Here is a 20,576-nt window from a genome sequence, read left to right on the forward strand (position 1 = left end):
AAATCCTTGGCTTCTTCATGGAATCATCTCTAGCAGGTGCTTTATTACCTTGGAGAATGTGCCCACTGCTGTGGTATTTCAAATGAAGTTTTCTTACAGGAAACAGTTCAAGTGTTTTTAAAGCATCCTTCAGTGAAAGATGATTCCGACCTGGAAGGAAGAACATCCTTCATGTGGGCAGCAGGGAAAGGCAGTGATGACGTGCTCAGGACTATGCTGAGTTTAAAATCTGACATTGACATCAACATGGCAGACAAGTACGGAGGCACAGGTAGGAACCGGCACATGGGCCCACTCTGCTTCAGGTGCCAAACTGATCAGTGCTATCAAATTTATAAGACCGTAACTTGAGGTCACTGTGCCTAAGATAATATTGTTTGACTTAGCTTTTGACCTTTTAAGCTTGAGTTTGCCAGGCTCTTACTCCAAAGGCTTTATTTCTTCCAAGTATTGTGTCTAAAATTAGTACCCCTAGCAGGTGAATACCAGCGTCTGGTCTATGGCTTTGCTGCACCTTGGACACAAGATAGAAACTTGTCTTCTCAACCACTCTCATATAAAAAGTGTGGAGCTTGCAACTATACAGAGTTGGGGCTGGAGACATAGCTCAGTGAGTAAAGCCCTCATTCATGCAAGTGTGAGAGCCAGAAAAAGTGAGTGGGCTTGGAGGCTCACCAGTAATCCCTGTGCATGGAAGGTGGAGACAAGGAAGCCACTAGCCAAAAAGGTGACCTCTGGAGTCAGTGAGAGATCCTGCCTCAATATGCAAGTAGAACACAGTCAAGGAAGACACCAGTGTCAACTTCAGTCCTCAGCACACGTGTGCACACACATGTATGTACACCTGAACACATACATACATATGCAAAAAACTGCACATATTTAGTAGCTACTAACATTTCAAAATATGTTTTGAGGGATGCACATATTTAAATGTATTCTCAAATCTCATTTTTTATGCTCTTTTCTCAAGTTGAGTAGCATGACTCCATACTGATGTCCCATGTGAGAGAGTGCTTCCTATCACTCTAGAACCTTCACTGCTTCACAGCCTCCCATCAGCTCTTTCCAGACTCTTGCTTTAGTTTTTCTTCATTAGAAGAGCCCGCCACTATGTGTTGATTACTAAGAGTCGTGGTTTTTAGTATCCAGTGTGAACATGAAGTCTCTTCTTTGTCTGAAAGTCTCAACTGCAAGTCAGAAGGAAAAGAACACCTCCGACACAACACTGAATACAACCAGGCCTCACTGTCCTTGCATATACCCACAGCAGCACGGATATGTCCAGAAAGAGAGAGGTTTGGATTGCATTTAGCCACAATGAGGTGGAAATCCTAAGAGGAAGAAAGAAAAACATACTTAAAGGGTAATTTTGAAAGTTGATCAGTTGCTTTGGCTTCTTTTTTTAGCTTTACATGCTGCTGCCCTTTCTGGCCATGTCAGCACTGTGAAGTTATTATTGGACAATGATGCTCAAGTAGATGCTACTGACGTCATGAAACATACTCCACTCTTCCGAGCCTGTGAGATGGGGCACAAGGATGTGATTCAGACACTTATTAAAGGTTAGTTGATACAAGTGCTTCTATTAGGTCTCTCACAAAAGGTAGGCACTCTAGCACACTTGGTGTGAAACACAATTTCGTTCACACACAGAGCCCTGGGGCAGAAAGTTGGGGAAGAGTGCCCAAGTGGCACCAGAAAACTCTGCCTGTACTTGTAGCTCACCTGTTGGTGAACATTTGACTTCAAAATAATCAGTTTGCCCCCAGACCGCCAGATTCATTTGCTGAAAGAGACTGAGTCCCAACCTCTCCAGAACTTAAGGGATACTCTAAAGCTCTGACGCTGACAGTGTAGAATACATAGAAGTGTTGGGGAGAAAAAAGCTTTCAAAGGACATTCTTATGATTGCAAGCTTCTGTTCCTTCTCATAAATGCTGTCTACATTTGACATTTCCACTACAATTTTGCTTTGCTAGGCGGAGCAAGGGTAGACCTGGTTGACCAAGATGGACATTCTCTTCTCCACTGGGCAGCACTGGGGGGAAATGCCGATGTCTGCCAGATACTGATAGAAAATAAGATCAACCCAAATGTGCAGGATTATGCAGGAAGAACACCTCTTCAGTGTGCTGCATATGGAGGGTACATCAACTGCATGGCTGTGCTCATGGAAAACAACGCAGACCCCAACATCCAAGACAAAGAGGTAGAAACTTGGGCTTTATGTGCTGTTTCCAGCTACATGGTGCATAGTTTGCTTCTTTGTTATGAATTAAGTACAACAGTTTATCACTTGGAGAGAGATGATTTTCATTTGTCAATATTTTCTTTTAGTGCTCATCTATATCTGTATATTATTTAACATGTATATACACTAAGAATAATTTTCTAAATGTTTATAAAATATATGCATGTATGTATATGTACACATATAGGATTTTACAAACCACCTTTTGTTCACTTAAAATTAGCACATTTTCTCAGCTGATATATAATCTTTATCATAATCATAACTGCTTAATATCCTAATATGCCAAGAGTTTTATATACAGTGATAGTTCATTCAACACTCAGAGCAATCCTACAAAATAGTTACTGTCCTACCCCACTCTATGGCTGAGGAAACTGGAACTCAGGTAGCTTCAGTAATTACCCTGCAGTGACACCAGTTGAGAGTGGGAGCTCTTAACACAAACCCAAGAGCTCAGTAATTAACAGGACACCTCTCCACTGTTGCCAGAATCATCTTCATGAATTTATCTTTCTTTTTGGATTGTTCCCTTAGAATAATCCCTCTAAGGAGATTACTGAATCAAAGTAACAAGTGTTATACAATGTGATCTGCTGTGACATGTGTGTGTGCGTGTGTGTGTGTGTGTGTGTGTGTGTGTGTGTGTGTGTGTGTTCTGTCAGAATCCTAAGATAGGATTTAATCCATACTACCTAGCACTCACTTTTGGAGGGCTGACTTAACTCTAAAAATACTAGCATAAATCATGTTTTCCAAGTCAGAAAATAGACTTGGTTCTCTATTAACCATTCAGGAAGTTTCTACCAAGATTGTTATTTATTCATGTAATTTATGTATATGAGTGCTCTGTCTTCATGCATATCAGAAGAAGGAATCTGATCCCATTACAGATGGCTGTGAGCCACCATGTGGTTGCTGGGGATTGAACTCAGGACCTCTTGAAGAGCAGTCAAATGCTCTTAATCACTGAGCCATCTCTCTAGCCCAAGATTGTTATTATATGTAAAAAAAATAATATAATGAGGAGCTGGCAAGATAGCTGAGTGGGAAGGAGACAGCTGACTCCTGAAGCACTCTGCTGACCATGTGCATGATGGAACAGGTGTGCACACATGCTAAATAAGTAAATATATAAATGCAATAAATGCTTTTAAAAGTTGAAAGTAACATAAGAGAAAATATGTAAACTATGGTCCTTGTTCCTATATTAGTAAGAATGTGTCATTTATAATTTAGCATATCTTTTATGTTTTGCCATGTAGGCAATTTCTTACATACTTCTATTGGCAACTTTCTAGCTCTATTCAGTTTTATATATCGCATTTTGGAATCATCTATTTAGAGCTGTCTAGGATCTCTCAGATAGTTCTGAATAGAATTGGTGATACTGACTATCTTTAATTCATTCTGGCTACTCAGAGATCCAGTTTTGAATACTTCGCCATTGCATGAGACTATATTTGTGGTTGCTTAGAATTTTTAAAAATCGTAGGTAGATTTATATGAAATACTCTTTGTGCATCTACTAACATGGTCCCATCTTTCTCTTCTCTTTTCTATTGATAAGTAGATCATGTCTACTAAATTTTGTTCTGATGTTAAACTTGCCTTCCACCTGTAGAGTAAACCTCACTTACAGGGTAGTATTACTTTTAGATGTGGGTGAATTTTACTAATACTCTAAGACTTTGTGTCTTATGTTCATGATAATTTCCCATTCTAATAATTGTCTAATAATAATGTCATGTTTATGTAGGAAGGAGTTTCTGATCTTATAAAAAAAAAAAAAAAGGCTAGAAAGTATTCCCTCTTCAGGAATTTGCATGAGATTGATGTCATATCTTACTTAAGTATATGGAAAAATTTATTGTTGAAGTCCACTGGTCCTGGGAATTTTCTTAATGTATAATTTGTTAATAACTGATCCAGCTTGTAAGTGGCTGTTAGACTATTCTGTTTCCTAATAATTTTCTTTCAGCTTTGGTAAGTGCACTTGTTTGGAAATTTATCCACTTTATTCAAAATTTTAGTTGTATTTATAAAAAGTTGATCATATCTACACTTGTCTATATTATGTTTTAGGACTCCCCATTAAGTGTGTACATTGGTAATATGTATTATCTCTCTCCTTTTTTTTTTTCTTTAAACTTTCCACCTGTCATTTTTAACCCTTCCAAGGACATCTGTCTTTGCTGACTTTCTGCATTTTAAGCACATCTGCTTTTTGAATGGTGTTTTCTCTCATCTTTATTCCCTGCCTCCCATTTTCCACAGGTTTGACTTACTCTTGGTTTGGTGGGCAGGGCCTGGTTTTTAAGACAAGGTCTCATGAACCCAAGGCTAGCCTTGAGCTTCCAGTGTAGCCACTTGATGTAAAACACTTGATCCTCCCGCCCTCACCTCCTGAACCCAAGTGTTAGGATTATAGGTGCTCGCTTAAAAAAAAAATTCTCTTCTTTAAAAGACAGAATCCCATCTTGTAGCTCATCCTGGAACTTGTTATTTACCTCTGGCTGACCTCCAAACTGGAGATCCTTTTGGCTCAACCTCCTGAGTTCTGGGATGTTAGATTCTTCAGATGAAAACGTAAGCTCTAATCTTTGTGTCAGCCTGCCTCCTCTGAGCCTGCTTTAGCTGTACTGCCTGCTTTTGGTTAAGTCACACCTTCACTGCCATATAGTGAGTGTGTTTTCCTCTTTTTCCTTTGCTTTATTTGCTAGATTGCACATTATTTGGGAGTCTATTGTTTATTTTACAGGCAGCTGGATATTTCCTTATTTCTCAACCTTAATTTAATAGATTAGTTACCTAATGCTCCTGTGATAAATTAGCGCAAACATCCAACACAAATTAATTGTGTCACTGTTCCACACCAGTCTTGCTGGACTAAGACACCACAGTACAACAGGGTTGCTTTGTTTTGGAGACCTTGGGGAAAAGCAGGGGGTTTTTTTATTATTATTTTTAACTTTTCCAGCATTTAGAGGCTGCTTAAGTCATGACCATACTCCTCCATTGTCAGAGCTGGCAAGGGCTAGCTGAGTCACTGACACCTACTCCCCAACCCTCTTTCCCTTGGAAAGACCCTTGTGATTACAGCACAGATAATCCAGAGTGATCTGCCCCTCTCAGGACAGCTGCTTTTCTGTGTAGCATCACAAATCAGGGATATAGAAGTTAGGTTATAGACATCTTTGCAGAGAAGCGTGTTATTCTTTTGAGACTTCATAGTCCAGAATATGGCTTATTTTGGTAAGTGCTGTATATATAATTGAGAAGAGTTCTAATTCTGTCATTGTTTAATGCAATGTTTTATGTCTAAAGACCAATCTTCAGGTTGTGTTACTTACGTCTTCTATATCATCAGTGCTCTCTTACATGTTTCTAACATCAGCCATTACAAAATAAAGTAACTTACTGGGCAGTGGTGGTGCACACCTTTAATCCCAGCACTTGGGAGGCAGAAGCAGGTGGATCTCTGTGAGTTCAAGGCCAGCCTGATCTACAAAGCAAATTCTAGAACACCCAGGACTGTTACACAGAAAAACTCTGTCTCAGAAATAAAAAAAAAACAAACAAATAAATAAATAGATAAAATAAAGCAACTTAAAGTCTACCACTGTGAAAAAAATGAATAAAAATTTTAAAACATTTTTCAAACTCTGTTGTGATGCTGGCTCTAATTCCCTGTCATTTAGTCCATTTGTCTGATATGTTTGGAAGCTGTATTAGATGTGTACATATTTGGGCTCTGACTCCTTCAGCATTATAAAGACCTTACTTCTCTTCTACAGTGCTTCATGCCTTCTTGAGGTTCCTTTTTTCTACATTTATTTGTGTGTGTGTGTGTGTGTGTGCATGCATGTGTGTGTGTGCATATGCATGTGTACCTGGGTTATGTCAGTTGTCCTCGCTCCATGATTTTAGGATCAAATGTAGGTCATCAAGCTTGGTGGCAAGCACCCTTGCCAGCTGAGCTGTCTTATTGACTTTTTTTTTATCTTTTATGACATTGAAAATCTTAAACACATACCATTTGTGGTTTTGATTAATTAATTTTTTAAGATTATGTATAGTGTTCTATATGTATGTATACATGCAGGTCAGAAGAGGTCACCAGATCTCATTACAGATGGTTGTGAGCTACCATGTGGTTGCTGGGAATTGAACTCAGGACCTCTGGAAGAACAGCCAGTGCTCTTAACTGTTGAGCCATCTCTCCAGCCCCGATTAATTAATTTTTTCTCAGCCCAATCATATTCTCCTCCCTGCCCCAAACCTCCCCTCTCCCCTCTTCATCTACTCCTCTTCCTTTCTCTTCAGAAAAGAGCAGGCTATATATATATATATATATATATATATATATATATATGTGTGTGTGTGTGTGTGTGTGTGTGTGTGTGTGTGTATGTATGTATATGTATGTGTATATGTATATATATACATGTATATGTCAGCCAGCCATGGCATATCAAGTTGCACTAAGAATAAGCACCTCCTCTCCTATTAAGGCTGGATGAGTCAACCCAGTAGGAGGAATGGGTCCCAAAAGCAGGCAAAAGAGTCACAGACAGTCCTTATTCCCACTGTTAGGAGTCCCACAAGAAGACCAAGCCTCACAACTGTAACATACATGCAGAGGGCCTGGGTCAGTCCCATGTAAGCTCTCTGATTGGTGATTCAGTCTCTGTGAGCCCCTATGAGCCCAAGTTAGTTGATTGTGTGGGTTTTCTTGTGGCAGCCTTGACCTCTCTGGCTTCTATAATTCTTCTTCCCCCTCTTCTGCAGAATTCCCAGAGGTCCATCTAATGTTTGGCTGTGGGTATCTGTTTCTATTAGTTACTGGATGAAGCCTCTCTGATGACAATTGAGCTAGACACCAATCTATGCGTATAGGAGAATATCGTTAGGAATCATTTCATTGACTTTTTTTTTTGTCCATTATGTTTGGTTCTATTCTAGGTCTCTGGGCTGTCCAGCCTCTGGGTCCTGGCCCTCTGGGCAGTGTCAGGTTTAGCTCACTCTCATGGCATGGGTCTCAAGCTTGACCAGTCATTGGTTGGCCATTCCCATAATTTCTGTGCCACCTTTACCCCAGCATATCTTGTAGGCAGGCCAAATTATAAGTCAAAGGGTTTGTGACTGGGCTGGTGTCCCAATTCCAGGCCTCATATAAGTCTTGCCTGATTACAGGAGATGGCCAGTTCAGGCTCTGTATCCCCCATTGCTAGGATTCTTAGCTAGGGTCACCCTCATAGATTCCTGGGAGTTTCCATTGCACTAGGTTTCTAGCTCATCTTAGAGCTGCCCCCCCCTTCCAGTTGTCTTTCCCAATACTCTCTCTCTCTCCATCCTCGCCTGACCTGATTCTTCCTGTTCCCATGCCCACCCCACCCCAAAATCCAGACCCTTCCCTCCATCTACTTGTGATGTCTATTCTATTTCCCCTTCACAGTGAGATCCATGCATCCTCCCTTGAGCCCTCCTTGTTACTTAGCTTCTCTGGGTCTGTGGATTGTAGCGTGGTCATCTTTTACTTTATGGCTAATATCCACTTATAAGTGAGTACACACCATGTTTGTCTTTCTGGGTCTGGGTTACCTCACTCAGGATAATCTTTTCTAGTTCCATCCATTTGCCTGCAGATTTCATGATGTCATTGATTTTTTTTTTAACCACTGTGTACTCCATTGTGTAAATGTACCACATTTTCTTTATCCATACTTCAGTACCTGCCATTTGTATCAGTCAGGGTCCACTGGAGGAACAGAACCGATAGAACAGAACTGAAATGTATATGGGATTTACTAGAGTGGCTTACAGGCTGTGGTCCTACAGTGCTTTCTACCAACAGAGAGTCCCAGAATCCAGTAGTTGTTCAGTCTACAAGGCTAGGTATCTTAGTTGGTCTTCAGTGTACACCAGAATCCTAAAGAAGTGATGGAATGAACTTGTCAGTTAGAACGTGGACAAGCAGACAAAGAGAGTATGCTTCCTTCTTTCATGTCCTTTCTATAGGCTACCAGCAGAAGTTGTGGCCCAGATTTAAGATGGATCTTCCCACCTCAAAAGATCCGGCTTGGGGGATCTTTCCATTTCAAATGATTTAACTAAGAAGAATCCCTCACAGGTGTACCTAGCCACTTGTGTTTAAGTTCATTCCAGATGTAGTCGAGTTGACAACCAAGAATAGCCATCCCATCATTTATTTTATTGAATTTGACTCATATTGGGTTTGCCTTCTGTTTTCTTGCAGTGAACGTCAGAGTTTGCATTCTTGGTTGGAATATTCTTTGAGCAATTTTGATTCCTTCTCAGGTCTCACCATGGACAGTGCATGATGCCCTTTGACAAACATGTTCATTGTGATCACTGTGGTTAAGAAGCATCTTTTTTTCTCTATTACATACTTCACAGTATCTCTTCTTTATTATTGATCAATCTGAGGGAAAATTGTTTCTTCTGAGTTATGTGCTGAAATTGCTTACTCCAGTACAGTTGATTTGTTTATACTCGCAGGGACGAACAGCTTTGCACTGGTCCTGTAATAATGGCTACCTTGATGCAATTAAATTACTGCTGGATTTTGCTGCTTTTCCTAATCAGATGGAGAACAATGAAGAGAGGTAAGGTATTGATTGAGAAGGGGAGTATAGTGTTGTTCATCTCACATCCTTCCTTTCAGATGAAGAAGAAAATCTCAAGTTGAGATATTGGTTCAGAAATAGTAAGTATACTCATAAGGAAACATTGTACCAAGCAATCCTGAGCCAGAGGAAAGATCACATTTCCATGTAGTGTTCACTTAGAACCATGGCAGTTTTGCACTTGCCCAAAACTTTGGGTACTACTTATGACAGATTCACATTTACAGATTGGGAAAAGGACCTTCTTCAAGCTTGTGCCTAACATATGGCCCATGAAATCCTGAATGACCAGGCCCAGGAATTCATCTAGACGAGCAGAATGAGTTACATATTTAAACTGTTTCTATTAGTGGTGAGGATATAGTTAGTTAGTGGACAAGAGGCTGCTGTCATGTGTCTGAAAACATGGAGAAGCCGAGATGAAAGCTGACCATCTATAAATATCTATAAATACTGCCTTCTTGAATAATATGGTTCACAGAGATATGCTAGGGTTGTCACTCAAGGACTCTGGCCCAATACAAAGGCTCAGACATGGTGGGAGTGCAGCTCAGTTTCGACTGCCTGCCTACCATATGCTAAGCTATAGGCTCCATCCCCAGCATGGGTAGAAAAAGGACCAGAAACAAAGGGAAGTCTATGCAGGACAGATTCAGAGGATCTTGGCTCTGGGAAGATTCTAGTAAATTGTAGGTGGTGACTAAGTTTATAATCAGGCTTTCAAACGTCTTCCAGAGTTTTTCTGTGTTAGCAAGAAAACTGAAGGTGCCTCTCTTTAAGTTCCAAATGAAAAACAGAAGGGAAAGATAATTATTTCCCAAATTAGTGATTTCTTTGAAGAACTTCTGGGCCAGAAAGATGGCTTAGCAGGTAAGAGCACTGCAGAGCCCACAGTAGAAGGAGAGAACCAGCTCCTGGAAGTTGTTCTCTGCTCTTCATTGTACCGTGGCACTTGCTCACCCACATTCACACACATGCATATGCACAGCAGCAGGCAGCATTAGTCAATTAATTAAAAAGGAGATGCTTATTTCCTAAAGCCAATCACAAAATCTATTAGTGTCTGTGAAGTGTAGAAGTGATTAAAAAGAAGAATTTGCTCTAACAGTGTTTATTTCCTAGCTGATCTCTTTGTAAAGAAACAATGAAAAAATGTCCTGGAGAGAGTGGCCGTCCCTCAGTCTGTCTCAGTGTTTTCCCAGCCATGCACCTTGATACACACGTGTCAGAAGCTGGCACTGCAGCTTATGTTTATTGACATTCTGGTTTGAGCATTCTGCTGAACTTATCAGCCCATTCCCATGTGGCAAGTCCAATTGTATGTTATCTCTTCTCGGTGTCTACACAGTTTCTTGGCTGGTTACCATCAGTGTAGTGCTAATTTCTATTTCTTGTGCATAGACACTGACCAAGTGATGTCCCCCAAATAGACATCATTTCTGCCAACTTCTGCCATCTCTCAGTCAATAGCTATCTGACAGCCACTCTCTCATGTCAGTGGGAATATTCACAATGCCTGAATGTTGCTAAATGGAATTTAGGATAGAATGGTAATAACAACACCATTGTTAGTTGCTTAAACACTAGATGTAAGCTTTAATCTTTAAACCTGGCTAGATATTTGGATTATGTCTCTCTGGAACTAGGGTTGATTTGATTAAAAATTCCAATTTGAATAAATCAATGATTAAAAGAAGACATGTTTGAGACAGTTGAGGAATTGTGAGTTGTATTTTACTAAGAAATTCCTGCTAATTTTGTTAGCATAATGATCCTTGTGGCTGTGCCTATATCATGTATAGATGAATGATGAGACATGTAGAAATAGACTGATAGGACTCTACAATCTGCCTTAAAATACTTAAGCAAAAAATTAAAAGGAAGAAATTAAAAGAAGTTGTCTTAGTTAGGGTTACTATTGCTGTGAAGAGACCTATGACCATGGCAACTCTTACAAAGGAATTATGGTGACTTGCTTACAGTCCAGAGGTTCAGTCCATCATGGCAGGAAGCAGGGCACCACATGCAGGCAGAGGTGGTGCTGGAGCTGAGAGTCCTACATCTTGAAGGCAACAGGAAGGCGACTGACACACTGGGCGGTATCCTGAGCATAGGAAACCTCAAAGCTCGCCTCTACAGTGATGTACTTCCTCCAACAAGGCCACACCCACTCCAACAAAGCCACACCTCCTAATAGTGTCACCCCCTATGAGATTATGGGATTATGGGGCCAATTACATTCAAACTACCACAGAAGTAAACATAAGCAAAAAGAAAAAAAAAACTTTCTGGTTCTTAAATTTGGGTTTTGAAAGTATGGAAAATAGTTGCATTTCTTCTGAATATTTTATTTATTTATTTATTTATCTTTTTTTTTTTTTTTTTTGGTTTTTCGAGACAGGGTTTCTCTGTGTAGCTTTGCGCCTTTCCTGGAACTCACTTGGTAGCCCAGGCTGACCTCGAACTCACAGAGATCCGCCTGCCTCTGCCTCCCGAGTGCTGGGATTAAAGGCGTGCGCCGCCGCCGCCACCACCACTTGGCCTTCTTCTGAATATTTTATACTTAAAATATCTCTTAATGAAAATATGATTTTTTCATAATAAAAATATTTAGCCGGGCGGTGGTGGCGGCGCACGCCTTTAATCCCAGCACTCGGGAGGCAGAGCCAGGTGGATCTCTGTGAGTTCGAGGCCAGCCTGGGCTACCAAGTGAGTTCCAGGAAAGGCGCAAAGCTACACAGAGAAACCCTGTCTCGAAAAACCAAAAAAAAAAAAAATATTTAAGATGTTAAGTTTCAATCCAGGATAGCCTAAGAGATCTGAATTTCCCTCCTCTTTTTTTCACCCTGTTCTATGGATGATGAAACAAACTCAGAGAAGCTAATTGATGGCCCAGGGTCACAGGTTCCTCATTTCCAGTCCAGATTGTTGTGATAAATACTACATATTAGTACTTACAGAAAAATTGTTAGGCTTACTAAATACACGTGTTGTATGCAAATTGATCTCATAAGCAGTTCTGTTCTACTGGAATGCATTCAATAGTTGATAGAAGAGGAGGTTTTACCAAACTGGGAGCTACTTGCAATTAGTTATAATCTACATTCTGTACAAACTGGTTGCACAATTGTCAGCAAGTTGCTTAATTGTCCTGGGTCTCTATTTATTTATGAAATGAAGATGTTGCATTTAGTGACTTTTAAAGGTCAGTTGACATCACTGCCCCGTGTTGAGTGGTTCTCTGATCATCTTCATCAGTGGATGTGCAGTCAGAAGAGATTCTTAGTTCTTCTGAATTTACAAAATAACATCTATTTATAAATATTATTTGAGACTACTTATTTATGGGCCTCTGTTTCCCAAATTGAGGTGTTCTGAAATGACTGTTTTTGTTGTTGTTGTTGTTCAGTTGTTGAGGCTTCAGTAAGGAAACCATACATGGATCTGTGACTCACCCAACACAGGCTCTGAATTCAGTTTCCTTCCTGAAGCAATCAATCCACCCTTATTCCAAAAACCTCTTCCTTTTATGCCTTACTGTAACTGTTAAGCAAGTTTTGAAGAGCGATTTTCTTTTCAGTAGTCATTATGTGATTTTCTGATTCTAATCTTATATCCCTATCATCATATCCTTTTTCCCCACTTAAGTCAGCGTATGGTTTATGATTGTGTTGACTACCTCAGTCACCCTGTGGACATGGCCTGAGTGTGCAGTTGTCACTAAGTAAATGTGAGCTTGGGTCCTATGGAAGTGTTTATGGCCGGTTACGACGGTACCATAAACCTGCTGCAGTGTGGGTCCTGAGCAGCAGCTGACATGTAGGGACTGCTGCATGCTGGACGCAGGGTAAGCCCCTTTCCATTCACTATCCACTTTCCCCGTTCATTTCTCTAACAGATGAGGATGGCTAAGACCCCAAAAGATCAGGTCTGAGGTTAGAAGTGACATTGCTGCCATCATCCAGAGATTATTTTACTTCAGTCCTTGTTCTTTCATCCCATCTCTTCTTAAAATGCATACTGCTGTGGAATATTAGTTAAATATGTGTTGCATTCTTTCATGTTGCATTGTTTAACTCTGTGAAGCTGTGTTACTTTGCCTAAAACATCTGATTGGTCCAATAAAGAGCTGAATGGCTAGTAGCTAGGCAGTAGAGAGATAGGCAGGGCTGGCAGGCAGAATAAAAGGAAGAAGAAAGAGGAAAGAAGTGAGAAAAGGAGGAGAGGAGGACGCCAGGGGCTAGCCACACAACCAGCCATGGAGTGAAAAGGAAAGAAAGACATATAGAATAGAAAAAGGGGAAAGCCCAGAGGCGAAAGTTAGATGGCATATTTTTTAAAAAGCTGGCTAGGGGCTGGAGAGATGGCTCAGTGGTTAAGAGCACTGACTGCTCTTCCAGAGGTCCTGAGTTCAATTCCCAGCAACCACATGGTGGCTCACAACCATCTGTAATGAGATCTGGTGCCCTCTTCTGGCCTGCAGGGACACATGCAGGCAGAATACTGTATACATAATAAATAAATAAATCTTTAAAAAAAAAAAAAGAAAGAAAGAAAGAAAAAAAGAAAAGCTGGCTAGCTAAGGCCAGGCACTCATAAGTAAGAATAAGTCTCCATGTATTTATTTGGGAGCTGGGTTGTGGGGCCCAAAGAGTAAAAACAACTACAATGTACCATTTAAATAATATTTTTATGTTTTATAAATATATTTTATTTGATGGTTTTTAAATGATGGTTTTCCTTATAATGTTTTATTACTTAGTCACATTTACTGGTTTTATGATTTTTAAGTTTCATATCACTTTTTTTGAAAGGACTTCCTGTTTACTATTAGGGTCTCCTTCAGTCTTCCCTGGATCCTCTAGTACCTGCATAGTTTTTTATGTGTCGATCTTTGCTCCATCTGCACTGTTTTGGTATATGAAGCAATATATGGGTCTCTTTTTAGATGAGTGTGGTCACACATAGTTTTAATTGCTGCACGGAGAAACCCTGTCTCAAACAAGCAACCAAAAAAATCTCTTTTACCCAAGTGGCTACTTGGCTTTACCAACAAACACCGTTTAATCAACAATCCAGCTCACCTGCAGTGACTTGCAGGGACCCTCAGTATCATGAAATCAGTCCCCGGTCTGGAAATAGGCTTCTTTTCATAAGCACTAATTATCAGTAATTACAGAAAAATAATTCGGAGAGCCTTTCCAAAGAGGTGTAGGGAATCACTTAGCACATGGGAGAGAGGGAAGTAGTCACATGTTCTTATAGCCTCTGGCTCAGTGGTTCTCAACCTGTGAATCGTGCCCCCTTTGGGGGTCAAATGACCCTTTCACAGGGGTCACATATCAGATATCCTGCATACCAGATATTTACATTACAATTCATCACAGTAGCAAAATTACAGTTGTGGAGTAGCAATAAAATAATTGTATGGTTGAGGGTCACACAACACCAGGAACTGTATTAAAGGATCACAGCCATTTGGAAGGTTGAGAACCACTGTTCTGTCTTGTGAGCCAGCTCCCAGAGCTCAGCCACACAAAGGTGAGCCTCCAGCCTCTTATTTTGTTTTGTTTTGTTTTGTTTTTTTTCTCCTTAGAGAAGAAAGGAGAGCAGACTGGAAGGTTTTGCCTGCAAAATAGCCCATGGTAGAACAAGCGTCTTTCTGCCAGATGCTAATGTAGTTTCACTGTGCCTTGAATCACAGTCCATTCAAAACCAATCTTCCTCTTGCTTCAGGTACACACCCCTTGATTATGCATTGCTTGGTGAGCGCCATGAGGTGATCCAGTTCATGCTGGAACATGGCGCCCTGTCCATCGCAGCTATACAAGACATTGCTGCCTTCAAAATCCAAGCTGTCTACAAAGGATACAAGGTCAGAAAAGCCTTCCGAGACCGGAAGAACCTCCTCATGAAGCACGAACAGCTGAGAAAGGACGCTGCAGCTAAGTAAGTGTGAGCCACACAGGTAGCCCTCAGCTGAGAAGGGAAGCTGGGTGGAAGGTGGGAGGGGCAGAACTCTCTGGATGGATCAGTTCCTCTGTCACCTTCTTGCTCTGCCTTCCCCTCTATCTTCAGAGAACTGATGGAAGGAAGAAGGCCCAACCTCCATCCAGTATTCCTGATAGATCCATCTCTGTTGTTCTAGCTGCTACAACCTTGGCAGAAAGCTAGGGTGAGATTGCTAACTAGAGTAAGCTACCAAGAAAGAACTTAGCTTCTTGCCCCTCCTGGCTTTCTCGCAAGGTGTGCGTGCGTGCGTGAATGCGTGCACGCACAGGTACACATGTGTGCATGCTTGTAGAGGACAAGGGACAACCTCAAGTGTCATTCTTTAGGTGCCAGACTGTTTCTTTCACTGACCTGAAGCTTACTAAGTAGATTAGCCTGCCTGGCTGTTAGGAATTCCCCAGGATCTGCCTGTGTCCCCCCCTCAGCACTGAATTACCATGTGTAATGTACTATGTACAGCCTTTTTTTTTTTTTTTTTTTTTTTTTAAGATAGGGTCTCCTATATAGATCATGCTGGCCTTGGACTCACAGAGAACTGCCTGCCTCTGCCTCCTGAATGCTGGGAATAAAAGTGCCAGCTTTTTTAAAATAGAGGTTCTAGGGAGTAAACTCATATAGTCATATTTGAGCTGCAAACACTTTACCAACTGATCCATCTCCCCAGACCCCTTCTTGTTTTATTGAATGAAGACCTGCTCCCTCTTTTTCCTCCAAGATACTCTTGAGGAGGGAGAAGTGAGAAGTACGTGAATGAAAGTGTAGAGGAGAGAGACGGTTAGAAACACAGGATAGCTCGGGAGGACTTGGATCCTAATCCACCAGCCCCTTCTGTATCTTCTAAAGGGCCTTTTAAAGGGACGCCAAGGGGTAGAACAAAAGACCTCCCCCCAGCACAGCCAAGTGCAGACCATGCCAGGCACCTGGTGACCACACACGTGATCAAGCCATCCCCTAATGCAGCCCTGCTGTGTAAAGCAAGCTCAGATCTCACTAGGAAACATTTGTGGGCTCCCACAATCGAAAGAAACTAATGTCTAGCCAACTTTTACTAAATGAATATAAGTCCAGTTTTGATTTAACGAAAGCAACCTCATGTGTGAATAACTGGTTCTTCCTCCCCACTTCCTAACAAACCTGTGTAAATACAGTCGTCCTGTGTGCATGTGGAGGGAGCATGGGGGCAGGACTTCCTTCAGAAACCAAGATGAGTGGCTGCCCAGAACTCTTACAGATGTTGTGCCCAGATTAGGACCCCCAAAGAACCACTGTAGACCAAAGATGTCCAGACTGCAATAGCAAGGTTTACTTCCTGGCGCAATACAAGCTAGCAGGGAGCCCTCAGCCGCAGCACCCGGCTAATTGAGGCACGGAGGAGAGTTCCTCTTTCTTGGGGAGGTTAGCTTTTAAAGGCAGAAACCACAAAATTCTTCAGAGAGGAGGGGCTTAGTACGGGTCCACCCTTGTTTGGACCAGTTTTCCTGAGCTTGGACTTTATCTTATTTTTTGCTCTGTCAGGAGTTTTACAGCCCATCTCCAAAATCTGATCATGTTATCTCAGGGGAGGTGGGCGTCTCGTGGTTAGTTACCACCAGACAGTAGGATTTTGTACTTTTAAAACTTCTGACTTCACCCTGTCTGGGAATGGGGAGCTGACTCGGTTCTGGCTATTTTAAGATGTCCCTTTCCTCAGCTCTCCAGGCCTTAGAGGGAACTGGGGTGGGGGTCTCTCACATAAAATGGCAGAGTATTTTCATGTGACCTGCACCTATCCTCCCATATATAGTAAGTCATCTATAGATTACCTACAATGCCTAATATAATATGAATGTCATGTAAATTATTGTTACAAAACATTATTTAGGAAATAATGACAATGAAAAGTATCACAATATTCAATACATGGTATTTTTTCTGAAAATTTCCTATCTTTGATTTGTTGATAACTGTTACAAAAGTATTCTAAACATCTGAAACTTATTATATATATATATATTATATATGTGTATATATATAATATATATATATTAATAAATACCCTACCAATGGAGCTGTAGGTGAGTGTTCCTGAAGGCTACCTACCCTGACTGTATCTTGTTTCCTCAGCTCTTGAATTTTTCTGTCTTTCCCACAATAATAAAGAACCTTTTAAAAAACAATAGAGTAACATACTTGGTGAGGAATGAAAGGATAGTATGTATGTACTAGAATGCTAACCATAGTGTCAGCCCTCCATAGGAAATCTTGCAAGAACACATCACTTTCTGTGACTCTGAAGACACTGAAGTAGTTGGTGTCATAGTTAGGATTACTATTGCTGTGACGATACACCATGACCATGAGGAGGAAAGAGTTTATTCGACTTATGCTTCCACATCAAAGGAAGTCAGGACAGGAAACCAAGCAGGGCAGAAACCTGGAGACAGGAACTGACCCTGAGGCTATGGATGGGTGCTGCTTACTGGCTTGCTCAGTCCACAAGGCTGGATGTCTGAGCTGGTCTTCAGTAGACACTGGAATCCCAAAGAAGTAGGTTGTAATGTCAGTGAAGAAATGGACTTGGTAGCAAGTCAAGGGCAAGCAAACAAAGAGCAAAAGCTTCCTTCTTCCATGCCCTTATATAGGCTTCCAGCAGAAGATATGGTCCAGATTAGATCTGTATTAAAGGCATGTATTTTCCCAGCTAAAAAGATCTGGATTAAAGGTGTGTCTTCTTGCTTCAAAGATCTAAATTAGAACTAGATTTTCCCTACTTCAAATTAAGCAAAAATCCCTCACAGGTGTGCCATCCATTTTTGGGTTTTAGTTCTAGATGCAGTCAAATTGACAACCAAGTATAACCACCACAGTTGGTATCCCAGGAAACAGCATATTACACTCTTTTTTATTTTTTGCATGTATGTATATACATGTATGTGTGTGTTCTTATGTACATGTACACACAGGGAGTGGAAGCCTGAGGATAGCCTTGGGTGTCAATCTCAGGAACACTGTTCACCTCCTTTGAGGTAGGGTTTCTCCTTGGCCTGGAGTTCACCAATTAGGCTAGATTAGGTAGCTAGTGAGCCTTGAGGATCCTTCGGTCTCCACATACTTACCACTGGGTTTCCAAGAGGGCAGTACCATGTCTGGATCTTTACATAGGTTCTGAGTACCTAGATTAGGACCTCATGTTTACAAGGCAAGTGGCCTACAAACTAAGCATCCTTCAGCCCATCCCCAAACCCCTTTCTAAACATGTTCTCATTGTGTAGCCCAGACTGGTCTTCGGCTCCTGGCCCTCCTGCTTCATCCCCCACTGGTGGCAGGATGCACAGGTGTGCACTGCCACTGTCAGCGTGGACTCTCTCCTGTCTTAATAAGGCTGTCTTTATTCTGTCAGCCTAAAGCCTCTACACACAAAAGTCCTCTGCATGTGAGTGACAACTGTAAGGAAACAGTGCACATGATATATTTCCATATGGGATGGAGTATTGTACCAGAAGGGGGCTGCATTAATGGGAATGATTGTAAGACTCCCAGTGGTTGCCTGACACCTTGGATAGTACCCAAACATGTACAGATATCCCTCAGACTATGATAGTACAACTTCTAGTTTTGGACCTAAGATGTTGTAAAAGTGATGCATTCTGGATTCAGAAATGATTCCTTTAAATTTGATATTTCCCCAGTATGAGACTCTAATATCATTGAGTGACAGTATTGAGCCTCCACTGCACTCAGCCTCAGTGCTGAGCAAACAGCTGATGCTATACAGTGCCCATGTCACTAAACTCTGATGTTCACTGGATGTCTTAGGATATTCAGTATTAGCATGAGCTGAGCAGTGTCTGGACATGCTGCTTTTTCTCGTTCATATGTGCCCATAATGAAGTGTTTCTCACATGTTAGGCTCAATAAGCAATTAAGGCAGTAATCCAGTAGAACCACCCAACAACAGAGCATACTGAAAGTTACAAGAATCTGGTCTCTTTCTCCCTCAAAATATCTTAAACACTTTTTTAACCTTTCATTTAATGAAAACCCTCTGTAGCAGATCTGACTTTTTGAGCATTTCTATTCCTGTGCTTCAGAGGCATTATCACACATGAAGGTTGCTTAAACACAGCACTGTGGCACCATAGCAATGATCCTCAGAACACAAGGTTGCCCGGAATGGCACAAAATTTAAAACGTAGGAATTGGTTGTTTCTAGAGTTTTCTGTTTACTATTTTAGTCCCGGGTTTACATTGGGAAACAAACTAAAGAAAGCAAAACTATAGAGACTATTGTATCATAAATTCCAGCTTAACATGTAAGAATCTTCCTCCAGAAGACTCAGTCATGGGGCTGGAGAGATGACTCAGCAGGTTGCACTTCCAGAGGACCTGGGTTCAATTCCAGCAGCCACATGGCAGCTCACACCTGTCTGTAACTCCAGTTCCAGGGCTTCTGATACCCTCACACAGACATATATGAGGTAAAACACCAATGCACATGAAATAAATTATAAAAAAGGGGGTATAGCTCAGTGGTAGAGCATTTGACTGCAGAATTCAGTCATATGCACCTGAATGTGAAACGCAACTCTACAAAGCAGCATGGCTGACATTGCATCAAAGTGAATATAATCAAAAGGGTTCTGTTCATCCAAACCCATTCTGCTTCATTTGTAGAGACAGGGGGCTTGAGTTCTTTCCCAGCAGAGTAAGAGGGGTGGTACAGTGGAGCGGGGGACAGCAGAATGCAAACCAGCCTGACCAAGACAGCATTTCTCTCCAGCTCTTATTTCTTCCCCTGGGATGTGTGATGAGGTAGACTACCTGATTGGGGGGCATCCTTCAGGTCTGTAGAGATCCCAAGTTTGCACTAAAAACCTCTTCTTCCTCTCCCAGAGGGCCCACAAGTTTGGATGACAAACTGTCGATCAGTGCAGAGCTGAGGACTCAGCACTGTGCGAGCTCCTGTCTAGAGAACAGTGTTAAAGCACTGGCATCCTTAGACTGCATTGTGCTTCACGTTTGTTTTCTTTTCCTAACATGCACTTCGGTATCCTAGTCCAGAAGTCTGAAACAGAAAGGAAGTTTTAGAAAATGCCGGACCAACGGTCTCTGTCATTGGCATTCCAATGAGGTCCTCTACCATGGAAGAAAGGGTCTTTTGTTTTGAATGTTTAGCTTCTGAAGTTAACATTTCAGAACTTTTTTTTTTTTTCCGAGACAGGATTTCTCTGTGTAGTTTTGATGCCTTTCCTAGATCTCTCGCTCTGCAGACCAAGCTGGCCTCTAACTCAGATCTGCCTGTCTCTGCCTCCCAAGTGCTGGGATTAAAGGCATGTGCCACCACCACCTGGCTCAGAACTCTTTTAAATGGTAGATAGGCTTGCTTGGAAAAGCCACAGTGTCTACTGTTCCTCATTTACAGACATTCCTTCACTGGTGTCACTGTTGGAAGCAGAGTTCATAGATTTCAACTGTCACCTCCTCACTCATCCTGTGTGGACCTCACCTCCCCACTCATCCTGTGTGGACCCCACCTCCCCACTCATCCTGTGTGGACCCCACCTCCCCACTCATCCTGTGTGGACCCCACCTCCCCACTCATCCTGTGTGGACCTCACCTCCCCACTCATCCTTGTGTGGACCCCACCTCCCCACTCATCCTGTGTGGACCTCACCTCCCC

The 20,576-nt window shown here is 41.6% G+C and overlaps 1 protein-coding gene across 8 annotated transcripts in view; it reads left to right on the forward strand.

Annotated features, from left to right (window-relative positions):
• The window catches only part of Invs (inversin), a 172,588-nt gene that overhangs the window by 127,195 nt on the left and 24,817 nt on the right, over positions 1-20,576 (forward strand). For 4 of the 8 annotated variants that reach the window (XM_042271159.2, XM_042271163.2, XM_076564181.1 and 1 more), the window contains 5 exons: positions 100-271; positions 1,410-1,565; positions 1,983-2,212; positions 8,777-8,883; positions 14,641-14,853. In XM_042271159.2, coding sequence (XP_042127093.2) covers positions 100-271; positions 1,410-1,565; positions 1,983-2,212; positions 8,777-8,883; positions 14,641-14,853 — 878 coding nt within the window. Of the gene's footprint in view, positions 1-99; positions 272-1,409; positions 1,566-1,982; positions 2,213-8,755; positions 8,884-14,640; positions 14,854-20,576 lie in introns of all 8 variants that reach the window. The other 4 variants (XM_076564184.1, XM_076564185.1, XM_042271158.2 and 1 more) reach the window with 1 other exon arrangement.

This window comes from Peromyscus maniculatus, chromosome 2 (genome assembly GCF_049852395.1).
Source record: "Peromyscus maniculatus bairdii isolate BWxNUB_F1_BW_parent chromosome 2, HU_Pman_BW_mat_3.1, whole genome shotgun sequence".
NCBI lineage: Eukaryota > Metazoa > Chordata > Mammalia > Rodentia > Cricetidae > Peromyscus > Peromyscus maniculatus.